The sequence below is a fragment of the Pelobates fuscus genome, chromosome 8 (assembly GCF_036172605.1).
Source record: "Pelobates fuscus isolate aPelFus1 chromosome 8, aPelFus1.pri, whole genome shotgun sequence".
NCBI classification, from domain to species: Eukaryota; Metazoa; Chordata; class Amphibia; order Anura; family Pelobatidae; genus Pelobates; species Pelobates fuscus.
In genome coordinates this window covers 71,569,543-71,595,894 of record NC_086324.1, presented here as the reverse complement: position 1 = coordinate 71,595,894, position 26,352 = coordinate 71,569,543, and the positions used below count along the sequence as shown (strand labels likewise).

At 43.9% G+C, this 26,352-nt stretch overlaps 1 protein-coding gene across 3 annotated transcripts in view; it reads left to right on the top strand.

Annotated features, from left to right (window-relative positions):
• The first annotated feature begins 684 nt into the window (after positions 1-684).
• The window catches only part of LOC134571597 (UDP-glucuronosyltransferase 1A1-like), an 84,576-nt gene continuing 58,908 nt past the window's right edge, over positions 685-26,352 (top strand). The window contains exon 1 of one of the 3 annotated variants that reach the window (XM_063430027.1): positions 685-941. In XM_063430027.1, coding sequence (XP_063286097.1) covers positions 687-941 — 255 coding nt within the window. In that variant the 5' untranslated portion in view covers positions 685-686. Of the gene's footprint in view, positions 942-8,341; positions 9,236-13,905; positions 14,812-26,352 lie in introns of those variants that run through there. The other 2 variants (XM_063430026.1, XM_063430024.1) reach the window with 2 other exon arrangements.

The following is a 26,352-nucleotide window of genomic DNA, read 5'->3' as shown; positions in this document are numbered from 1 at the left end:
GTTTGTTACTGTATAACTTGCTGAAGTACAAATGTCTAAAGCCATTGATCTGATGATCCAGGTTTGACAGAGGAATCATGGCTTCATGGTGTGTGTCTCTCTGTGTTATGGTTCCAGCTGTGATTCTCTCTTTCAATTTCCTAACGTTGGTTGAGGCTGGGAAGCTTCTGGTGGTGCCAGTGGATGGCAGTCATTGGCTGAGTATGCGTGCAGTTGTGGATTTATTGGGTCAGCGAGGACACCATATCAAGGTAGTTGCACCAGAAAATAACATGCACATGGGAAGCTCTCAGAACTATGAAATAATTACTTATCCAGTGTCCTACTCCCAGACACAGCTGGAAAGTCATTTAATCTCCTTCATTAATGAGGCTTTTACACAAGCGTCCTTCCCGCAGAGATTCCAAAGAATTCGAGAGAAGATGAAAGAGGGATCAGTTCTAATGATGGATGCATGCGCTCGCCTGTTGAACAATAGTCAGCTAATACAGTCTCTGCAGGAAAGTGCCTTTGATGCTGTACTTACAGACCCTGCGCTACCTTGTGGTCAGATACTTGCCGAGCATCTTTCTTTGCCTTCCATTTTTTTTCTTCGTGCAATCCCTTGCCATTTAGACGCTAAGGCCTCCCAGTGCCCATTACCTTTATCTTACGTCCCAAGACATTTTACAAGTTTTACAGACCGAATGACCTTCCATGAGCGCTTGATAAACTTTTTTATTGACCAGTCCATGCATTTTATGTGTGATGTATTTTATTCCCCCTTCCAAAAGCTTATACAACAATATCTTCAAAAGGATGTCAGTTTGCAGGAGATTCTCAGCCATGCAGACATTTGGTTGATGAGAGAGGACTTTGTCTTTGAGTTCCCAAAGCCAGTTATGCCCAACATGGTGCATATTGGTGGAATCAACTGCGCGCAAAGGAAACCTTTGACTAAGGTAGGGATAAAAATATTTTCTTTAATGTTATAATGCAGTGAATGCATTTCTCATTGGTGGACATAATTATGTAAATTGAAAAGTGACATTGCAAAAAAGTTTTTATTAAATTAAAAAGTAATATTAAATTGTAACATATTATGGCATATAATTTCCACAGATCCTGTAATTATAGCCATCCATTGATACGTCAACACATTCTATAAAGAAACACTTCAAGTACTATAACCAATACAGCCCTCCAGGAGTGACCTGGTGCTATACTATGTTAAGTAGTGAAATCATTTTAGTAAGGCTAGACAATTTCAGGTCCCCCTAGTGTTTGTACCATAGGCTGCATCTACTCACCATCATCCGATCTTCTCTCTGGAGCTAGAATCAATTATGCATGGTCAAGCTTAGCTCTATGGAGCTAAGTCGACTTTCCTGCAGTTTGACTGCTTACCATGGGACTGTGCCAGGGCACTCCTGAGACCATAACCACTACAGAACACTGTAGTGATTGTGGCGCTTCGAGTTTTCCATTAATCTTATACTACATAACTCACTAATTTAAATTACAAGTAAAACCTCTCTGATGGTCAGATTATAAGTGAAATATCTCTGATAGTGGGCAAAACAAATGTTAACAAATTTCAGGGAATTGAGAAGCAAACTGAAGAAAAGGACCTCTAAGGTAATGTTCTCAGAGATATTACCTGTACCACACTTCCAGTATATACTATTGCGCAATAAATATAAAAGAAACAATTTGAAAACAGTTTTGCTTAGTGGGAAGGTAAACCATGAAATTAAAAGTAAGAAGGGGGCATTTAAAATATTTAAATCAGACAACCAATGTCCTCCTATATAAGATATAAGGAATCCAATAATGCATGTAAAAAGGTTTTTGGAGTGGTTAAACTAGAAAAGGAGAATGTGATCGCCAAAGAGAGCCACATCAACCCAAAAATGTACAAAAATTCTAATAAAAAGTGTAGGCACACTAAACAAGGAGATAATTAAATGAAGATCAGAAAAAGACAGAAATAATAAATAGGTATTTTTCCTCCGTATATATTAAGATGGAACCTATGATAAGAGATATGGAAAGGACTTGCAGGTACAATTGTGATTAGATGACTCAAGACAAGGTGCTTCAGCAACTGAAAAAAGTTAATGTAAACAAATCCCAAGGGCCTGATGGTATTAACCCATGAATAGAAATCTGTATTCCTAACATTATAGTGTTTCTAGTACTATTAGGTTCTGGACCTTATTTTGTTCCAGTGCCAAGGCTCTCTCAGTGCTGCTCACTTCTCCCCAGCCAGCATCAGAAAGGAGGCAGGGCCTCCTCCGGCTAGATCTAATCAAATGCTCCACATTTAGCCTTTCTCACAGGGGCTTCCTTGTCACGTGACCGAATTTTACTCGGTGTGCCACAGAAATGCTTCTAGTAGCCATTAAAGAAGGGGTTAACCCTGCAATGTAAACATTGCAGTTTATCAAAAGGATGTGGTAAGGATAGAGGGACACTGCACCCAGGCGATTTCATTGAGATTAAGTAGTCTAAGTGGCTACAGTGTTCCGGTAAAGAGCCAAGTGTAGAAATAGGTGAACCTCTGTAATAAATAATTTACGATACTCTTCATTAAGGTATAGTACAGACGAACTGGAGAAAGGCAGATGTGGTTACTATATATTTAAAAAAGGTTTAAAATTTTTGCCTGGAAATTATGGAACAGTGAGCTTAAGTTCTGTTACAGGGAAAGTATTGAAGGTTTATTAAGGGATAATATTCAGGAATTCACTGGGAAGAACTTTATCAGCAAATTTCAGCATGGGTTTATGAAACATAGGTCCAAGCCAAACTAACCTCATTGCATTCTATGAAGAAGTAAGTAGAAGTACAGATCAGGGTGTTGCAGTGGATTTTGCCAAAGCGTTTAATACAGTTCCACACAATAGGTTAGAACTGTTCAAACTAAAAGAAATTGGGCTAGATGAAAATTCTTGTTCTTGGGGAGAACATTGGCTTAACCCCTTAAGGACACATGACATGTGTGACATGTCATGATTCCCTTTTATTCCAGAAGTTTGGTCCTTAAGGGGTTAAAGATAGTGTACAGAGAGTTGTCATTAATGGTAAATTTTTAAACTGGACAAGTGGTAAGTGGTGTTTCCCCCAGGGTTCTGTTCTGGGGCCACTTCTATATATTTATAAATGATCTTGAAATAGGCATTGGAAGTAATGTGTCAGTGTTTACAAATGACACAAAACTACCGTAGGTAGAATATGTTAGCAGTATATTACTTTGCTACAGAGGACTTTAGATAGATTAGGGGACTGGACACACAAATGGCAGATTCATTTTGATGTAGATAAATTATGCACTTTGGGATAAAGAATGCACAAGCAACTTACACCATAAATGGTATTTTTGGAAAAACAACACATGAGAAGGAATCGGGAATTATGCAAACCATTGTCTGGAAACTATTCATAAACAGTACTATACATAGGACACAAAGTTCCAAAACTAGACTGGAAAAAAGGGGATTTAGTCTAAGGCAATGGAAAGGGCATGGGCGTCTGCAGGAATTTTTCCGGGGGGGGGGGGGGCATAATTGTAATGACATCCATGCTTGGCCCCTTTTTGACAGTGTCATGAAGAGGAGGAGCATAGTCATTTTCACATAAAATATATAGCTTCCACCTATTCACCCGTGGAAAATATCAATATAAACTTAGCTTTTCGGATACTTGCTTCCCTTAGGTCACCTCCCAACTTGGTGACCATATACAACTATTACAAAATACAAATCGACCAGGGATCCAGCTTGTATCACTAAAATATAAACATAAAATGCAGCATAGTGTAATAAAGTTAGGGGGGTTCCTCCTGTTGTTTGGTTACCACGCCAATTCCAAAATTAGGAAGTCCACACACTCCCAATGGTTGGTAAAAAAAGGGAATTTATTGGCTTTAAAGTATAAAAATAAAACAATAAAATGCTCTTACTGGTCCTACGCGTTTCGTCTCCCTTAGGAAACTTCCTCAGGGACCAAATATTAAATTTACAGTTAAAACATACAATCACATACACTGCCAAAAAATCAACAAGTTTACAAATGAGCCTATTTCCCCCTCCCCCTCAAACCCTTAAATATGCTCAAGCTGGGAGTCCATTGGTGGTGTGGTGGGCGTTGGTACATAATCCTCTTCTGATTGGGCTTCCTATCAGCAGTTGAAAGGTGTCCCAGCTGTTTTCCTTTCATTCAATCTTCTTTTCGCAGTGAAATTTTCTTTCCGGACTTTACTTCCGGTTCGGCACACTTCCGTGCGTTCCACTGCGGCTTGATAAAAATGGCCGTGCGTTCCATTGGATTCGGCAATCAATGTTTGAATTATTGCCCTCTGGTGGTCTCCAGAGGTAGTGTCATGGATTTACATGACATTCCAGTCCATATCATAGCATATAAAGGAAAGGATAAACAAAAGGAAACAATATATTGGTTTATATTCTGTTTTTCAAACCACAAATGCTTCCAACAATCCTTTTCATTCAATTCATCAGCTTACAATTGTCCTTTTGTTATTGTTCTCTCATTCCATTTTTAATATTAAACCACATAAAGCCAGGGTGAATAGCGTTTTCACAACTATGGTGTCAGGAATATATGTTTGTATTCCTGATGCTATAGTGTTCCTTTAATCAAATTAAAGGAACATTCTGGTCACCATAACAACTTCATCTAAATGAAAATGCTATGATGCAAGGAGGCCCCTGGGTGCTCTCTATCCTTTAAGGGGTGAAACCGCTCTCAAATGGTTTACCCCCAAAGGCTTTCTCCAGCTCCAGATCTCCAGGTCGCTCAGTGGTAGTCGGTTTCTGAAACGGAGTGTCAGGAAGTACAGATTGACGTCAGGCATGGGTGCCGCTGATTGGCTAGAGTGGTCAGCTGACGCTCTAAGCCAATCGCTAGTTCCCGATTCATAAAAATGTTTTACGTTTTTATGAATGGGGAGCTACTGATTGGCTTAGAGTGCCAGCTGACCCTCTAGCCAATCAGCAGCACCCCTGCCCAGCGGCCCTCTGTGTTTCCTGACACTCAGTATATAAAAGTGAACACATTAACACTGATATTTTTTTTACCTGGGGAGATGAGAAGGTCCAAAGTTTCCCTGCCAGGCCCAGGTACCAACGCCTTATGATGTGGTGTCCAGAATTATGTGCTCCATTTTCTTCTCCTTCATTTGACAGAGACTTCTTTTTCTTCTGAGGCTCCTTCTGCTCCTTGCAGACCCTTCCTACTCCTTGCTGCCCCTTCCTACTCCTTGCTGACCCCTCTTGCTCCTTGCTGACCCCTCCTGCTCCTTGCTGACCCTTCCTGCTCCTTGCTGACCCTTCCTGCTCCTTGCTGACCCCTCTTGCTCCTTGCAGACCCCTCTTGCTCCTTGCAGACCCCTCTTGCTCCTTGCAGACCCCTCTTGCTCCTTGCTGACCCCTCTTGCTCCTTGCTGACCCCTCTTGCTCCTTGCTGACCCCTCTTGCTCCTTGCTGACCCCTCTTGCTCCTTGCTGACCCCTCCTGCTCCTTGCTGACCCCTCTTGCTCCTTGCTGACCCCTCTTGCTCCTTGCTGACCCCTCTTGCTCCTTGCTGACCCCTCTTGCTCCTTGCTGACCCCTCTTGCTCCTTGCTGACCCCTCCTGCTCCTTGCAGACCCCTCTTGCTCCTTGCAGACCCCTCTTGCTCCTTGCAGACCCCTCTTGCTCCTTGCAGACCCCTCTTGCTCCTTGCTGACCCCTCTTGCTCCTTGCTGACCCCTCTTGCTCCTTGCTGACCCCTCTTGCTCCTTGCTGACCCCTCTTGCTCCTTGCTGACCCCTCCTGCTCCTTGCTGACCCCTCTTGCTCCTTGCTGACCCCTCTTGCTCCTTGCTGACCCCTCTTGCTCCTTGCTGACCCCTCCTGCTCCTTGCTGACCCCTCCTGCTCCTTTCTGCCCCTTCTTTCTCCTTGCTGCCCCTTCCTGCTCCTTGCAGACCCTTCCTACTCATTGCTGACCCCTCCTGCCCCTTGCATACCCTTTTTACTCCTTGCTGACCGTTCCTGCTCTTTGACCCTTTTCTGCCCCTTCTTTCTCCTTGCTGATCCCTCTTGCTCCTTGCAGACCATTCCTGCTCCTTGCTGACACCTCCTGCTCCTTGCTGACACCTCCTGCTCCTTGCTGCCTCTTCCTACTCCTTGCTGCCCCCTCCTACTTCTTGCTGACCCCTCCTGCTCCTTGCTGACCCCTCCTGTTCCTTGCAGTCCCTTCCTGCTTCTTGCTGCCTCTTCCTACTCCTTGCTGACCGACTTTTGCTCCTTGCAGACTATTCCTGCTCCTTGCTGACCGACTTTTGCTCCTTGCAGACCATTCCTGCTCCTTGCTGACCCCTCCTGCTCCTTGCTGACCCCTCCTGCTCCTTGCTGACCCCTCCTGCTCCTTGCTGACCCCTCCTGCTTCTTGCTGACCCCTCCTGCTCCTTGCAGACCCTTCCTGCTCCTTGCTGCCTCTTCCTACTCCTTGCTGCCCCCTCCTGCTTCTTGCTGACACCTCCTGCTCCTTGCTGCTCCTTCTACTTTACCCTCCTGCTCCTTGCAAACCTTTCCTACCCCTTCCTGCTTCTTGCTGCTCCTTTCTATTCCTTGCTGACCCCTCCTGCCCCTTGCAGAACCTTTCTGCTCATTTCTGCTCCTTCTACTTTACCTTCCTCTATGCTGTCTCCCCCATCCCTTACTTACCTGATCTGTAGGCTGCCTCTGTGCTGCTCCCCTGCGGTTTCAGTCATTCACAGTGCCACCTACTGGCCGGCGCCGGTATTGCACTGTATTCTCACACTGAAACCAAAAATAGCAGCACAAACTGAAAAATCCAGGGGGGGGGGGGGGGGGGGGAGGCTTTTTACAGTAAGATCGATAAGTATGTGGAATTATCTGATTGAAAAGGTGGATTTATCAGAGTCTGTACAGATGTTTAAACAGCAACTGGATGAATACTTGCAAAAACATAATTTATTTCTGGGGTAACAGTTGTTTGATCCAAGGAGAGATCTGACTGCCATGTCTGGAGTTGAGAAGGATTTTTTTCCTAGTTTGTTGCAAAATTGAAAAGTGCTTCAAAATGCCTTTTTGCCTAATCTTGCATCAACAGCAAAAACATCAAAAATATGAGGTACGAGAAAGGCTGAACTTGACCCAAGTCTCTTTTCAGACTATATAACCATGTAAGTGGGATTCAAGAGGTCAAAATTGGGACTGGGCTAGGTAAGAGTATTGTGTATGTGTTTGGAGGCTACTTGTGGGACTGTGTGTTTGTTGAGGAAACTGTTTGTGGTGTAGAGTGTGTGTGTGTGTGTGTGTGTGTAAATAGGTCTGTGTCGTGTTTGTGGTGTAGTGTGTGTCTAGGATAGGGGCTTTAATTTGTGGGTGCAATGTCATTTTTTATTGTTATAATATATAATCAAAAAATTCCCTCCCTTGTTACCTTGGGCTGGGGAGTGGGGACATGCCTGGTGGTCCAGTATGGAGAGCTCCTGGTCTGCAGCACTACCGGATGCAGACTATTTGTATGCATCTTGTTAACTTCAGCACTGATGGTATGACCAAAGCCTGTAGGAGCTCTAAATAGGGTCTATACCTGGCAGAAGTGCAGAACAGGAGCTTTTTTGGGTCGTCTTCTGCAGTGTGTGGTCTGGGCCAGTTAGGGAGATATTTGACCTCTCCGACCGGCCCATAAACATGCAAAGTATCCTTTGCATGGGCTGTGCCTTCCTGCTAGATAAAACCTAAGGCAGATGCCTGGCCACCCTCTCTGGAACCTGGAAAGCCCATTTATGACCTCACCTCCAATCATATAATCACTCAGAATTATCCTAAAAAAATTCAGTAGCCCACATAATGTTTATTATATGAAATTTCAGAACTGTTTACACATAAACAATTGTATATCTATATCTGTATAGATATATTGAGTTAACTTGTTTCAGGTGTGTATTCTAGTTTACGTATCCAACCCTGTCTGTCCATGATTTACTATTCATTGCACCGCAGGAACTGGCCCAGGAATTGCTTTGCAGTGGTCGTACATAAGTGAAAAATATACTTGCTATTGGCTAATGTTGACTTTTATTGCCTAGCAACCACTAGGCTTTATCTTCACAAAACAAGAAAGTTAACTTCTATGCCAAACACTAGTCTAGAACTGATATGTAATGTATTACTTCTCCATTCATGCAACTCCTGATAATACTAAAACTCTGTCTAATAACTTTCTGCGTGTTACGTTACAAGGGTGTGTTCCCGGGACTGTATGAGTCACTGTGATAATGGCACAATCTGTTTCACTGGCTATTTAAAATATGAAGCTGGTCACGAGTAGACAAAGACCTGTTCATAGGTTTTTATATTAGCAGTAAGGGACATTTTTCACTCTTGATCACAAATGGCTCTTTTTCTCGCTATCGTCTGGTTTTCTCTTTCACTAGAATTCATCATTGCTGCTGAAAGTGGCAAAGTCCTGGTGATTCCTCAAGATGCTGATGTCTGGATGGATATGATGCCTCTGGTAGATAAGCTGAAACAGAAAGGACATGAGATAGTGTTAGTGATACCAAAGACCCCTCTAAATCTTGTCTCATCGAAAGGTTTCAATGTGAAGTTATACTCAGCTCCTCTTCTTGAGTCTGGACTCAGTTTGGATCTAGGTCCTATAAAGGGAGAGTCCATGATCAACCGTTTTCTCAGTGCCTTTAGCCCAGTGTATAGGAGAATGAAATATACAGCATCAGTCCTCGGCAATACCTGTCTGCATCTTCTGGAAGATAAAGAGCTTCTCAGATACCTGGAGAACACATCATTTGATGCTGCTATTATGGATCCATGGTTTCCATGTGGCCCGATCCTTGCGGAGCACCTCTCTCTCCGATCTATATATGTCTTGCCAGGAATTCCATGTGGTTGGGAAAGCAAAGTATCTGGGTGTCTACAAATTCAACCTGAGGTTGGCTGGAATCAGATAGGATTTGTCCAACGTATTAAGTCTCTGCTGATCCAGTTATTGGAACATATAGTTTGCCAACAAATTAGCACATATTATGAGAGTCTAGCTTCCCACTATCTGCACAAAGAGGTGAAGCTTCTCCAGGTTTTTAGCCAGGCGGAAATTTGGCTTTTCAGACACGACTATGTCCTACGCTCTTCAGAATCTAGAGTGACAAATATGATTTTTGTAGGAGGAGACAATTGTGCTGAAAAAAAAACAATATCTCAGGTGGGTAATTTACATTGTATGCCAGGCTGTGTCAGGGAATCCATGTACACATTGTCAATAGAAAAAGAGTACATTTCTTTTTTTTTCAGTTAGCTGTTTTCAGTTAGCTATTGAGTTGTGCAAAAACTCTGTAACTAACAGGTTCCTTTTATAGAGCAGGAACACTGAAAGTGCTGCTCTATGCTTTTGGGAGCACAACAATAAAATTATCATCTTGAGGGCAAATAGCGGATGATTATAAGTAAAAAATACTTATTAAATGGAATTGAAAAGAGTTTGGATTTTTACACACATTTTGAAGGTATCAACATTGGAAAAACACAGTCCAGTCATTTGAAAGAAAATGATCACTTTTCAGCATTTGTAATATTATATTCACTTTCCCCTCTTTTTAACAAATATGTGTTTGTCAGGTATTGAACATAATATTTAATAACATTAAATACTGAAAACCACAGAAGCATAATCGTGAGACTTAATAAATGAAATTGGAGCAGCGCATATTTACTCAGTTTAATATAAAAGTTAGCCTCAATTTGTCAAATGGACAAATAATAGGTATTGTCACAACACCAAAGTTATTTTCAAACCAGGGACCTTTATTCAACCATCTTGTTGGACATGGCATGCAGGGCTGGCCCGTCCATAGACCGTGCTGGAGCCACGGCTCAAGGCGGCACTCTGACAGGGGCGGCATTTTGCCGCCCCTGTCATAATCTAAAACAGGATTTCCCAACCCTTGGCGGCGGTGGGGGTTCATCGGGTGGCCCATGCCCTTAGGACACCCAATGGACATGTGCAATGAGGGGCCCAGTCTTGCGCTGCGGCGCTTTAACAGCGCAACCGGGCGCCATTCTTGTCCGCATGGAGAGCTGGGAGGAAGTGACAGCATATCGCTGTCACTTCCTCCCGGCTCACACAGATCCAGCAGAGGAGCAAGGAGCAGCGAGGAAGGGGCCGGATCGGCAGAGCAGGCCCCCAACTCCCACCAGCCACAGCCAGCAGAAGGTAAGAACCTGCTGGGTGGCTTAATTTTTTTTCTTGTGTGTGTGTATCTGTATGCAGTGTGGGTATCTGTGTATTTGTGTGTGTGTCTGTGTGTTTGTATGTGTAGTGTGTGTTTCTGTATGTAGTGTAGGTATCGGTGTGTTTGTATGTGTATTTCTGTGTATATGTAGTGTGTGTCTCTGTATGAATGTAATGTGTGTGTATCTGTGTATGTGTGTATGTGTATCTTTGTGTAGTGTATGTATCTATATGTAGTGTGGGTATCTGTGTGTTTGTATGTGTGTAATGTTTGTTGTGAGTGTTTGTATGTGTGTATGTGTAGTGTGTGTGTAGTTTGTATCTGTGTATGTGTAGTGTGTGTGTGTGTCTGTATGTGTGTAGTTTGTGTATACTGTATGTGTGTAATGTGTATCTGTATGTCTGTGTATCTGCATGTGTGGTAGGTTGTGTATACTGTATGTATCAGTGTCTGTATGTGTCTTTGTGTATGTCTGTAGTGTATACTTGGATCTAGTCAGCACAATGTGGCATGGATGGTTGAATAAATCTGAATGTCACTAGTTTAGACAGCAGAGATGCTAATGATGCACCCACAGCACACCAGATGATGTGCTAATTGCTATTGTGCATTTTGAAGAATTCGGGAGCTGGGCCATGTATATTTTTACTGTCCTTTTCACCCTTCCTTACTGGCATTCGTTATTACCCACCACTTTTGGTTCACACCCATAATGTTTATGTTCTAATTTTTCTTTTCTCTTCTTGCTGTACTTGTTTAAACCACATTTATTTTTCTTTCTGTTTAATTTTTATCATACAGTTATTTGATATGCATTCTTCAGGTTCACCTTGAAGCAGTCAGTGAAAACGTTGTGACTTCTTTTCCGAACTTCTCAATGTCAGACATGACTTACAGATGTAGCTGCCACCACATTTGTTTAAGTTGACCGTTTTTACCTTTATTCTTAAGTTGTCATGTGTCAGTAGGAATAATGATTATTTTCCCTTGTTATTTGTGGATAACAAACTGTACCTGATACATAACATATCATACTTATATTGATCACAATAGTTCAGTGAGATTCCAGCACAATTCCTTATCCAGGATCAGGGCATAGTATATATATGGCATGGGGCGGCTCTAGACTTTGCGAGGCCTTAGGCGAGACTCAAACATGAGGCCCCCACTAACACCATTAGTGCAGCTGTAGATATATTGAATGGTGGGCTTGCAGCGTTGGATACAGAGAGTTAGTCTCTGTATTCATCTTCAGAGGCTTGCATTGTCGCAGCTCCCTTTGCTGCTGCGTTGTGAGCTATTGGACTGTAGTTATGGCATAATTTGCAATAAACAAATTTAATGTGCAATTATGCTATCATTTAAACATGATTGTGGGGTATGATTGTATAACCTGACAGTTGCATATACATAAGAGCCAGTGTGAAAGGATTATTTGAAATGAAAATTTTGGTTGGGCTTTTAAAAAATTATTTACCAAATACGGTAATAGTTACAGATACAAAAACAATTTCAAAATTTTCCCCACCTATTCTATAATCCTTTACATGTATATTATTACATATGTGTTTTTTCATGTATTGTATATGTGTTTGTGTATGTATGCATATAATATGTGTTGCTTGCAAGTTTACCTTTGCATTGCCCATGCCATACCACCCTCACATTGCAGACAGACACACACTAATACATGCACACATTTACGCACTAATACACAAATACACACTGATACATGCACATGCATACACACACAGAAACACACTGATGCACAGAGACACAAATATTGATTTATGCAGACATACAGTCACAATGATATTGCGATAAATTATATATCTGCAGAGCTCTATAAAATATATAACTGGCTATACCTGAAAGCTTCAAAGATGCGCAGCACTGTTATACCTTCAGATTCCATCCTTAAATAAACCAGATATTGATTATCTAAGATAGGTTGTTGCACAGCCAAAGAGGAGCTCATAATTCTGTTAACCCTCTATCACACTTATGTACTGTATTGACTCAAATTTGGCAATAAGAGCTGAACCTCAAATGTCCTTAACTTAAAATTCCATGTGAAACTAAACATGAACTTGAGAGAAAACCCTACAATTTGGGTAAGAATTTTAAAACATCTATTAATTTTGCTCCCACAGCCACTCTAAATTAGGAGTAGTCATTATTATTTTCCTCGACTGACCTTACCCCATAGTACATGCGGTGCTATTATATATACAGCATGCTGCACCAGTCATCATTCTTAATCCTTTCATCCTTCCCTTTGCAGAGGTATTACTAGGCATTAATGTAAACACTGCATTTTCTGTGAAAATAAAGTGTTTACAGTAATAAGTGTGCAGGGGGCATGCTATAGACATCAGAACAACTACATTATTCTGCAGTTGTTCTGGTGACTATGGTGTCCCTTTAAGTGATCAAGAGGAAGCTCACTAATCAGGACTCCCTCCTTCTGGTCTATAGGGTTTGATCGTATCCCATAAATCCCTGTCCAGCAGCACACCCCCGAACATAGGGAGTAATGACCAAAGAAAAAAGTTACCTGCGCTCTTCCCAAATCCCTATGCATATTTAAACAAATGGAGGTTATTTAGTTTCTCCAATGGCCATGAGAGAGTTTAGCCCACCTGCCACGTCAAGGCAAACCCCCCCAGGTGGGTCCTACACTAACCTTTTACCTTTCTTCCTTGAGCTTCTGGCAAAGATATCTCTAATTAGACAGAGAGGTTTATATATATATATATATATATATATATATATATATATATACACACACACACCCCTACATGCTTATTAACCCCTAATAAGGAACACATGGGATGGGTGGCAGCATTGTAACATAGTTGTGTGATACAAAAGTGACAAAAAAAAACAAGTCCTGTGTTCAAACTCCCATCACTCCTGGGCGGCAGCAATGACCACAGTACACATCAGCCCCAATACGTACAGTAAAAAACAAAGAAAAAAGTTACCTGCGCTCTTCCCAAATCCCTATGCATATTTAACCAAATGGAGGTTATTTGGTTTCTCCAACGGCCCGTCTGGATTTTTAGCCGGACAACCGCCTGCATGCCTGCCTCCCTGCCTTCCTGTCAAAAGCCCCACTGGACCCCAGGTAAAAAAAAATCCACCCAGCACTCCCAAAGGTAGGGAGGCTGGGTGGATTTAAACTAAAAAAGAAAAGAAAAGTAATTCGCTAATGTTTAGGGAGGGGAGGAGGGCTGTCAGTGTGTATGTGAGTGATTGTGTATGTATGTATGTATGTCAGTGTGTATGTGAGTAATTGTGTATGTATGTCAGTGTGTATGTGAGTAATTGTGTGTGTCTGGAAGTGTGTGTCTGTCAATGAGTGTATGCGTCTGTCAGTGAATGAGTGTCTGTCAAAGTGCGGCCTTGACAGAAAGGGGTGGGGAAAAAAATGAGAGGTTTAGCTGCCTGTCTGACATGTCAGTTGCTCTCTTTTAGCTACAGTGATTTTTGTTTACATATCAAATTGCTGATATCACAAATGATAGTGAGTGCATAGTACTTCCTGATACAATACCATGAACCTTGCAATGCTGCTGCTTAGTAACTGATCAATGTCCAATATATTGCTCTTGTATAATATGCTAAAGTACATATGTAGAAAGTCATTTGGCTGATTAGCTTTATGCTACAAGAGACCATGAATTTCTGCTGTGCACCTCTCTATATTAGTGCTATAGCTGTGCTTTTCATTCCTTTTCACCATTTAACTTTGGTTGAGGCTGGGAAGCTTCTTGTGGTACCAATGGACGGCAGTCACTGGCTGAGTATGCGGGCAGTTCTGGATTTACTGCATCAGCGAGGGCACCATGTTGTTGTAGTCGCTCCAGAAAGTACCATACATGTGAGCAACTCTCCAAGCTATGAGCTCAAACTCTATCCAGTATCCTTCTCTCAGGCAGAGATGAAAAAACGCATCTCCTCTTTTTCTTCTGAGGTTTTTATCCCAAGACCTTTCCTGCAGAAATTGCAAAAAATCCGTGACAATCTAAAACAGGGAGCAGTGCTTTTGATGGACACTTGCATTCACCTGTTGAATAATAGTCACTTAATACAATTCTTGGAAGAAAGCTCATTTGACGCTATCTTTACGGATCCAATGTTGCCATGTGGTCAGATACTTGCTGAGCACCTAGCTGTACCTTCTGTCTACTTCATGAGTGGGATTCCTTGCAATTTAGATTCCAAGGCCTCTAAGAGCCCACTACCCAAATCTTATGTCCCACAAATGTCCACAGGCTTGACAGACCATATGACCTTCACAGAACGGGTGAAAAACATTTTGTATGAGCCAGCCTTGAGTATATTTTGTAATGATGTATTTCTTCCCTACCAAGAGATTGCCTCAAAGTTTTTGAAAAAGGAGGTTATATTGGAGGAGCTTTTAAGCCACGGAGCTATTTGGTTGATGAGACAGGACTTTGTCTTAAACTTTCCTAAGCCAGTGATGCCCCAAATGGTCTTCATTGGAGGAATTAATTGTGTTAAAACAAAGCCACTGACAAAGGTGAGAATTACATTATTGTCTAGAACTGGTGTCTGTCTGCTTGTATTAGTTATTGTTATGAATAATTGTTTTAGCTAAACTAAAGCATCATATATTGACAAAAAACACTAATGCTAGGAGGTATGAAATTAGGGGTGGGGAGCGAGCCTATGAGGTTAACAGTTAAAGGGGCAGAGCTCTCTAAAGAAGAGGGTGTTAGCCTGGTGTGAATGCACTCCAAGCCAACTGAACACCTCCCTGGCCAGCCCTGCTTAGGGCAAACTGTGCACAGAGTGCTGCTAAAGCTCCCTTGTTCTAGTCATAGTGCCATGATACATGGACTTGGACGATGGACGATATTCATGTGGAGGGATTAGATGGGTGAGATCCCCTTTCAGTAATATTCTGGTTAAGAGTCCTTACCTGGAGCATGTGCAGTGAAGCTAGACTGATTTCGGGTTTTGTTCCCCTCCATCTGTATTTTAATTCAACTAGCCACTGAGGGGCAGCTTTGAGTCTTGGGAAGCTCTTGGGACAGTAAATGTATAGGCACAGCTACCTGGTATAACAACATGAAGGACACCAGTGCATCATGGAAATAAGGTAGGCAGGAAGAAATACAGTGGAGCTGAAACAACAAAAGGGCTTGGAGAGAAATTTTTTGGGGGCTCCCCTTTAGCAAGGGGGACCAAAAGGTAGATCCCCATCTGTTTTGCAACGGCAACAATGCTTTAACAGCTGGGGCTCTACCATTTTCCCATGTTTGTAGGTTTGTATTTAGCACTGAGCAGAATGCTTGGTTGTATAGGGAGAGGTATTAGCAGTAGAAAGAGAGAAGTGCTCATGCCATTGTACAGAACACCGGTGAGACCTCACTTGGAATATTGTACGCAGTACTGGAGACCGTATCTCAAGAGGGATATTGATAGGCATGTGCATGGGGAAAATTTTCGGTTTGGTTCGGCATTCCGAAATTCGGGGTTTTTCGCAATTTGGCACTTCAAGACTTCGGAACTTAGGCACTTCAGCACTTCGGAACTTCTGCATTACGGCACTTCGGAAATTCGGCAACTTCGATACTTCAGCACTTCGGAACTTCTGCACTTCGGAAATTCGGCTACTTCGACACTTCGGCATTTCGGAATTTCGGGACTTCGGCACCTCGGGACTTCTCTTGCAGCCGCTTGGTAGATAACTTCCTAATTCCCACGGTATTAGGGAGTTATCTACCAAAAGTCTGAAAGACCTAAATTGGTCTTTCAGCCAAATTTACTAATACTAAGTAAAAATAATAATAAGGGGGGGACCTAATGTCCTCCTCCCTGGCCCCCACCACTGAGAGGTGGGTGGGGGCCCTAAATTGTAATAAGGGGGGGATCTAGTGTCCTCCTTCCTGGCCCCCACCCCTCAGCGGCGGGTGGGGGCCCTAAATACTAATAAGGGGGTACCTAATGTCCTCCCCCCTGACCTCCACCCCTGAGCGGCGGGTGGGGGCCCTAAATTGTAATAAGGGGGGGACCTAAGGTCCTCCCCCCTGGCCCCCATCCCTGAGTGGTGGGTGGGGGCCCTAAAAAAAATGTCCCCCCCAGGTGACAAGGGGTCCCCAAACCCCTAGTCACCCCCTCCCCCCAATAAAAATTATTCCCCTACCTACCCCTCTCACCCTAAAAACTAATGAGGGGGGGGGACCTTTAACTAAGTACCTGTAAAAAAAAAAAAAAAAAACTTACCAGTCGATGTTTTCTTTCTTCTAAAATTTTCTTTTTTCTGCCCCAAAAAAGGCCAAATAAAAAAACATAATAACCGACGCAATTATAAAAAAAAAAAAAAAGAGCGCAAAAAAAAATCCTTCTTCACCCATGGAGGGCTCCGCGCAGACTGAGCTCTGCAGGGCGGGGGAAGGCTTATAAAGCCTTGCCTCGCCCTGCAATTAGGCTCAGAGCACTCTGATTGGTGGGTTTAAGCCATCCAATCAGAGTGCTCTGACAGGTAAATGAAGAGACTGACAGGTAAGTCTCTACATTTACCTGCCACAGCACTCTGATTGGTGGGTTTGTAACCAATCAGAGTGCTCTGTGTCATTTTACACAGCATGGGAAAGTTCTTTGGAATTTTCCCACACTGTGTAATTTTACTCATAACTCTCTGATTGGTGGATTAAGTAACCAATCAGAGTTTTGAGTCAAATTACACAGCGTGGGAAAATTCCAAAGAACGTTCCCACGCTGTGTAAAATGACACAGAGCACTCTTATTGGTGGATTTCATAATCCTATAAGCCTTCCCCCGCCCTGCAAAGCTCAGTCTGCGCGGAGCCCTGCATGGGTGAAGAAGGATTTTTTTTTGCCCTTTTTTGGGGCTGAAAAAAGGAGATTTTAGAAGAAAGAAAATATCGAATGGCAAGTTTTATTTTTTTTATTCAGGTACTTAGTTAAAGGTCCCCCCCTCATTATTTTTAGGGTGAGGGGGGTAGGTAGGTTTGTGGCCCCCTAGTCACCTGGGGGGCATTGTTTTTAGTGCCCCCACCCGCCGCTCAGGGGTGGGGGCCAGGGGGGAGGACCTTGGGTCCCCCCCATATTAGTATTTAGGGCCCCCACCCACCGCTGAGGGGTGGGGGCCGGGGGGAGGACACTAGGTCCCCCCTTATTCCAATTTAGGGCCCCCACCCGCTGCTCAGGGGTGGGGGCCAGGGGGGAGGACATTAGGTCCCCCCCTATTCCAATTTAGGGCCCCCACCCACTGCTCAGGGGTGGGGGCCAGGGGGAGGACATTAGGTCCCCCCCCTATTCCAATTTAGGGCCCCCACCCACTGCTCAGGGGTGGGGGCCAGGGGAGGACATTAGGTCCCCCCCTTATTTTACTGTAGGGCCCCCACCCACCACTCAGGGGTGGGGGCCAGGTGGGAGGACTGTCATGCCTTAACTATGGTATCCTCTTACTTCCTGGTTCCACGGAGCTTAGCCACACCTCTTTATGACACGGTCTCCCTATTTAATCCGACCGCACCAGCTGATCGACGCTGGATTATTGAACTACGTTCCGTACTCACGAACCGGCTACAACATCGTTGTGAAAGCCCTCTGTTACCGGACCGGACTGGAAGACTTCAAGTTCCCTTCACCTCTCCTCATCCACGACTAAAGCTGAACTCTCTCCATTCAGGATAACCGCCTCTGAGGAGATCTCGGGAACCAGTGTTCTATGTGCCGGAAGCTAAGTAAAACCTCTGTGATAAGCGTTGCATCTCAAAGCTGTTATTTCCTGTCTCCAAAGTCCTTCGATAAAACAAACCCGTTACAGCTAACTTCAACTCATACTGATACCGGAGAAACTGACGGAAGCCAAGCACAGAGAGATGGACACAGGTTTCTTCAGGAAGGAAGAGATTCTTTATTGGATCACCGATCGGGACTCAGAGGGACTAGCGTCACCAAAATACAGCAAATTCTGAGCCCCGGACAATAGTGCAGGCTCCTTATATAGGCATATAACTCCTCCCATATTAAGCTCCACCCGCACATTCTCTTAACCAATCAATACAAATAAGAATTAACTTCCTGTTTGACCGCATGGCTTGTCCAGCACAATGGAGGAGGGGGAATACTATATCCTGTATTCTTGCACATGCTCCGTACACTACTGATCGTATCTTGCCTCGTGCAACCAACTGATCGATACGTCAGCATATGCACGTACACATGCCACGTGGTAATCTCGGCCTACTAAATTTATTTTTACCGAGATTCCACCACATTCCCCCCTTTGATGCCTCTTGATATTTTACAATTACTTGAGGCATCACATAACCTTGGTTTTGCTTACACCGCAAGTTACCTTGAACCAGACCAGACTTATCTTATGATGTGAATCTTCAACATTCATCTTCCTGCATTGGTTCTCCCTGATCTAGAGCCCTATATTTATATATCGCCATTATCTGTGCAGCAGCCTTCCTCTCTGCTATACTTCCTATCAGGCTTTGCACAGACCTAACTACTAAGGGTATAAGACACGGTAGGAGTAGACACAACAGTAAAATCAGTAGGACTCCACCTACCACTGCCTTAAGCCCTCCAAACCACTCATACCAGCTACCAAACCAACTACTTGGATTGTACCCTTTCCATACCTGAGTAGGCACATGCGCTAGTTTAACCATATGGCTAGTAAGCTCAGCTATTGCTTGCCCTTCGTCATCTATTTGAAGACAGCAATTGCTTAGGTTAAACTTCCCACATACACCTCCCTCTACTGCCAAAAGGTAATCCAAGGCTAATCTATTTTGGTATACTGCTGTCCTCATCCTGGTATTATGCTTCGCTAGAAGATTGAGCGCTTGTGATGTCTCATTTGTGATAATCTCAACCACCGCCTGTAATCTTATAATACGGTTGAGCATATAAATAGGGGTTCTATAACCAAAGGTACCATCCTCAGCCCACGTGGCTGGCCCATAATAGTCTATGATACGCTGGGGAGGCCATTCATTATCTTCCCAGGTACCTATCTCTAAGGGCCCCCTTTTCTTCCTATGATTCACATCATACACTTTAACACCTAAAGTCTCACCTGTTTCAATCGGTAACAAGAAGAAGGATGGTTTGAGCATACCCAACACACATGCCCCTTCCCAGTCCTGTGGCAGCTCCGAATAGGCTTTCTTACCACAGATCCAGTACAAATTTGCTGGGGCTCTCCAGGTAGATGTGGTGGATAGATCAAACCACACATCCTTTAAATTGGCATATCTAGCAAACGGGTTAGATGGTTCTGAGACATTTGAAGCCGACCACCAAGTTGTATTCTTTGTATCATCATCATAAGCTTTTTGCCCTAGACAAGTTAATTCTCCTACAGAAGTATTATACATTATTCCTTTCCTTGCTATGCAAACATAACCTATGATGGAGGTCTTTAATCTCCACTCAGATTTACCTCTAACACTCAAATGATAATCGGCTGGTGCAGATATTAGTTGGTCAACTGCCTCAGAACCGGACATTACCTCCTTTGCTTCCCAAGGCCATTGGTCTCCCATGTTAGTACCTCCACACACATAGCAGTTGGTAACATTAAGACTACCGGCAATACTTTCAGCTAGGTCAATGAACAGGTTCTTAGCGCTATGGGGGATCTTATTATCTATACTCATCTCTTCATAAAAGGAGTGGTATACTTGATGAGTCTGGGAGGATACCGTATCAGTCTCTATCCCTATAAACAATAATGTCCCAGGATCTAAACCCGTCCCGTATATCTGAAACCCAAATAAATTGCCATACTTATCTAGGAACTTGTCGGGGTTATTAATAAGTATATGGACTGGGTTGCATTCCATAGACTTACAATAAGGGCTAGTCGGCAACTTAGTCACTATCATGTCTTTGTCTACTGTCTGTCCCCAAGTCGCCCACCCCACACAAGACCAATATGGACAGAAGTTATAGTCTTTATTTGGGCATCTAGGACTCACATATTTATTTTTACTACTGGGACAAATATATTTATCGTTAGATCCATACGTCCTCTCCCATCTAAGATCCCCACATACATTCCACGGCTTTCTACCACTTGATATCGCCTTACATGCATCAAATAGCAGAACACCCGAAGAATATACGGATTCTAACACCGTCTTATTAATTAGGGTCCCCTGAGGATCTCCATTCCTGAGAGTCAACCAAATTGTACGAGGCTGATACTCCGGACTGAAGCACTTAGGTTCTCCTACTCCTAAATGGCATACACTATAGTCTATATTTAAGTATCTACATCTTGATACATCTCCTTTACATTCGTATTGTGAATGCCAAATTAGGGTTTGGGAAATATGGTTACCTGTTCTCGTAGTCTTAATGCATACCTCACAGCTAGGAGTGTCGGTACCTCTACCTTCCTGAATATAAAAACACATGTAAATAAACACAATCAAAAGCACATCTTTCGCCGTCATCCTCAGTCTTCGTCCGTGCGATGGAACCTCAGCTTCCAGGATGTGAGGGCTGCAGGGAATGGAGTTCTGCTCGTCTTCACAGGTGTCCCTTCGGGACTTTCCTGGCTTATACACTATGTGATGGTAAGAGGACAGGCTTTATTATGGCCTTCTCACTTACACCTGTAACAATAAAATTTGTAATCCACAATAATTCCTCGTTACTCCGACTGAGTAGTGCGTTTCAACCGGATCTTGCAGGGATTCTCTGGATCTGCTGTAACTTGCCAAGAATCGACTGCTGCTGGTTTAACCCTGGAGTGATGTATCCACGGAGTCACTTCTGCTACTTTTATCGCTGTAGGGGTAGACAAAAGAACAACATAAGGACCTCTCCACTTGGGCCCTAACGGTACATTATTCCACTCTTTAATCCACACTTGGTCTCCTGGATGATAATTATGAACAGGGGGATAAATATTCACAGGTAATCTATCTTGTACCCATTTCTGTACCTCCTCCATAGTCTTACCCAACTCTACAACCTGCTGCCGGGTAATTCCTTCTCCCAACTGACTCAAATCCCCCCTTAAGTTACCAAGTACGGGAGGTGGTCGCCCATACATAATTTCAAAAGGAGAGAGGCCCATCCTTCTGGTAGGGGTACTGCGGATTCGCAATAGGGCTATAGGTAAGAGAACGTTCCACTTAAGTTGGGTTTCCTGACACATTTTAGCCAACTGGTTCTTTATAGTTCTATTCATTCTCTCTACCTTACCAGAACTCTGGGGTCTATATGCAGTATGAAGCCTCCACTTTATACCAAGCATATGAGTCAGTTGTTGTAGGCACTGGTGAACAAAAGCTGGACCATTGTCCGATCCTATAGAACAGGGTAGTCCATATCGGGGTATTATTTCTCGTAGCAGGAATCTTACAACTTCTCCTGCTTTCTCTGTACGAGTAGGACATGCTTCTACCCAGCCTGAATAGGTGCACACAATTACCAGCAGGTAACGATGTCCACCCGATTTAGGCATCACTGTAAAGTCTATTTGTAGATCGGACATGGGGAGTCCCCCCATAAACTGGACTCCTGGTGGCTTTACTGGTCCTTGTCTTGCATTATTCTTAGCACACGTTACACATCTGCGTACAATGGCCTGAGTCAAGTTGGACAATCTTGGTATGTAGAAATGTTTTCTGAGAGATTCTTCAGTACTGTCTCTCCCAGAATGTGTCCCATTGTGATAATTTTGGACAATTTCTACCGCTAGTGATGCTGGTATGACTATTCTTCCATCTTCTAGCTGATACCACTTGTTCTCCAAATACTTTCCCGGTTCAGTCTTTAACCACTCCTCTTCTTGAGTTGTATAAACTGGAGTCCATTGGGACAGTGGAGTTGGTATTAGAGCAGCTATATGCCCCACATACTCCTGTCTTCCTGATTCAGCAGCACGCTTAGCTGCACTATCTGCCATCCGATTTCCCTTAGTTACATCACCATCTCCTCTCAGATGCGCTCGACAATGTATAATACCGACTTCTTTCGGCTCCCACACTGCTTCCAATAGTTGTAGGATTTCAGCTGCGTACTTGATTTCTTTGCCTTCTGAATTCAGTAGTCCTCTTTCTTTATACAGAGCTCCGTGGGCATGAGTGGTTAAGAACGCATACTTAGAGTCCGTATAGATATTTACTCTTAAACCTTCAGCCAATTGTAACGCTCGTGTTAGTGCTATTAATTCTGCCTTTTGTGCTGATGTTCCTTTCGCCAGTGGCCGGGCTTCTATCACCTTGTCTAGTGTTGTTACTGCATATCCTGCATAGCGGATCCCTTCTTTCACATAACTACTACCGTCGGTGTAATATTGAACATCGGGGTTCTGGATGGGAAAATCACGAAGATCTGGTCTACTTGAAAATACTTCATCCATTACTTCCAAACAATCATGTTGACTTTCAGTAGGTTGTGGCAAAAGGGTAGCTGGATTTAAGGTGTTTACAGTCTCTAAATGCACTCTTGGGTTTTCACACAACATTGCTTGATACTTGGTCATACGGCTGTTACTAAACCAATGATTTCCTTTGTAATCCAACAACGTCTGTACTGCATGTGGAACTCGTACATAAAGTTCTTGACCCAGAGTGAGTTTATCGGCTTCAGCTACTAGCAGGGCGGCTGCAGCTACGGCTCTTAGACAAGGTGGAAGTCCGCTGGCCACTGCATCCAGTTGCTTAGACATGTAGGCAACAGGTCTTTGCCATGATCCCAAGTACTGTGTCAATACTCCCACAGCCATTCTTCTTTGCTCGTGTACATATAAGTAGAATGGTCGTGTGTGATCAGGTAGACCTAATGCTGGGGCACTCATCAAAGCCTTCTTCACATCTTCAAATGCCGTTTGCTGTTCTTGGGTCCATAAGAAGGGGTCGTGCTCTGTACCTTTGATGGCTGCGTACAGAGGTTTTGCTAGTATCGCATAGCTGGGAATCCATATCCTACAGAAGCCCGCTGCCCCCAAGAATTCTCGCACTTGTCTTCTATTCTTGGGTATTGGTATTTGGCAGACAGCTTCTTTTCTCTCTGGCCCCATAATCCTTTGACCTTCAGAGATATGGAATCCCAGATACTTGACAGTTGGCAAACACAACTGAGCCTTCTTTCTAGACACCTTGTATCCTGCCTTCCAGAGAATATGTAGTAGATCGTGCGTTGCTTGCTGACAGATTTCTTTTGTAACTGCTGCTATCAACAAGTCATCTACATATTGTAACAATACACACTCTCCTGGGATGGACTCGAAATCCAGTAGATCTTGACTTAAGGCTGAGCCAAATAGGGTAGGTGAATTTTTAAACCCTTGGGGCAGTCTTGTCCAAGTCATTTGGCGTTTTGAGCCCGTTACAGCGTTCTCCCATTGAAAAGCGAAAATACATTGACTTTCTGCGGCAATTCGGAGGCAAAAGAAGGCATCTTTGAGATCTAAGACTGTGAAGTAAGTAGCCCCGCCCGGAATTAAAGCAAGCAGGTTATATGGATTGGGTACAACTGGATGTATACTAACAACCGCATCATTGACTGCTCTTAAGTCCTGTACAGGTCGATACTCATCTGTACCGGGCTTTTGAACAGGCAGCAATGGGGTGTTCCAGGGGGAAGTACAGAATTTTAGGATACCATACCGTATGAACTTATCCAGATAGGATTGGATGTTCTTCTTAGCCTTCTGTGGGATGTGGTATTGTCTTAGGCTTACTGGATAAACCCCAAGTTTCAGTTCAATTTTTATAGGTGGAATATTGCGGGCCAGTCCTGGTGGGTTGTTCTCTGCCCAAACTCCTGGTATGTTAAACAATGTCTCATCACTCCTAGGGTTTTGGCTAGTCAACACTGTATAAAGTCGCCACTCTTCTTCCTTTGGTACGGATAAAGTCATAATACCTGAAGGTCCATTAAACTTTAAAGATGTTGTTCCATTTGGTAGGAACGTAATCTGCGCTTGTAATTTTGATAGCATATCACGTCCCAGCAGTTGGACTGGACATTCAGGCATATAAAGGAATTGGTGTTTTACTACGTGGCCTCCCAATGTACAGAGTCGACTTTTAAGAACCGGTCTTTCAGCACTTCTTCCAGTTGCTCCTATCACAGTAATAGTCCTTCCAGATGGAGGAGCAACTAGATTAGTCACCACTGAATGTTCGGCACCAGTGTCGATCATGAACGCACTCCTTTTCCCCCCTATTGATACATCGACCATAGGCTCCGCTCGACCAAGGGGGATGGAGCCCGGTCGGTATCAATAGTCCTCCATGACCGTGTCAGCCAATCCTACGAAGTCCCTACCTTCTCTATCGCGGGACCTTTGCGCTGCTGGAATATATCTATCTTCCCTAACACTTCCTCTGTTCCCATTACTCCCTCTATAACCATTACTCCCTCCGGGGCCTCCTCTACCTCTCGCTCTGCCTCTAAAATTTCCATAACCTGTCCTAGGTCTGTCTCTCTCAGACTGTTCTCTTCGCGGACACTCATTTCTCCAATGCCCTTCTTCCCTACAGTAAGCGCACTGATTTTTACCTAGAGGTTCCTCATTCCATCTACTATCGCCTCTATCTGGGCCCCGTCTATCTACGCCTGCGATCGCTACCGCTAGCATATCAGCCTTTTTACGCATCTTACGCTCTTCCTCTTTCTTATTTTCTGTATCCCTGTTCATATAGACCTTATTTGCTACCTCCATTAGTTGGGTGATGGACATACCTGCAAACCCTTCTAACTTTTGTAGCTTGCGCTTAATATCTCCGTATGCTTGGCTGACAAAGGCGGAGTTAACCATTCGGGAATTGTCTGCGTCTTCCGGATTAAAGGGGGTATACAAGCGGTATGCCTCCAATAATCGGTCATAAAAGACACTGGGCGCTTCATCGCTTTTCTGAATCACCTCAACTGTCTTCGACATGTTAATGGCTTTCTTTCCTCCTGCTTTCATGCCAGCAATTATAGCGTCTCTATAGGCTCTGAGTTGAACCATATCAGCACCATTTACGTTCCAATCGGGATCGGTATTGGGATAGTGTGTTGCGGCCCATGCTGCTGGATTAGCTTGGTTCAAAGCACGGGCTCTATCTTCTAATGCTTTAATGGCTGCTTGATTTATTCTTGTCCTTTCCTCATTGTTAAATAAAGTCATTAGTAACTGCTGGCAATCAGCCCATGTCGGATTATGCGTCTGTACTATTGAGGTGAACAGATCAGTCATGGCTTGTGGTTTCTCAGTATACGAGGAATTATGGGTCTTCCAGTTTAAAAGGTCGGTAGTGGTAAATGGGACATATACGAAGACTGGGTCAGCGTGTGCCATTTGACCTGCGGCATCGATATAAGCTGACCCGGGATTTAAGCGAAGAGGCATCTGATAGTGCTTTAATTGTTGGGCACCAGTCAACTGTCGGGTTTGGATGGGGCTACGTAGGGAAGCGTCAGTCATGGTTTCCGGTCGGGGAGAGACAGGGTATGGGGATGTGGGAGGTTGGTTTTGGGAAAAGGTAGTGAATAGAACACTTCGGGCCGAGCTAGATGAAGCTTGACCGGAAGTCTGAAGTGGCGCCAAATCAGGATATTCGTTTCTAATGGGGGTGGGTTCTGGTTCCGGAAGGGGAGATTTAGTATGAGGGGGGGTGGATCCTGTACTGGAGGAGGAAGCGGAAGTGGATGAGGGTAATGAGGGGAGGGGTGCAGGACTTCCTGCGTTTGCGTCACTTCCTCTTAACGGAAAGTAAGGGGGCGGCAAAGGGATCTCGGACTCAGGGGGCGTGTCCAAAATGGGCCTAACACCAGTCCTAGTGGACGAACAAGTCCTAGCTACCATGAGGCGACACTGCTCCTCGTGGCATGTCTGGAGCCATTTTGGCGAGTCATTTACGGCCTGTCTCCAACAGTCAATATAAGGAAACTGGCCGTAAAGTTCAGGCCTACCTGATACAGCCACGTGTAAGCGCTGTACCAGAGTTAGATCCAAACTGCCACGTGGCGGCCATGCCGCAACCAAAGTAGGCCACTCCCTAGTGCACAAAGTAACTAAACGCACAGAAGACATCTTAACCCCAAAATCACAGGTTTTG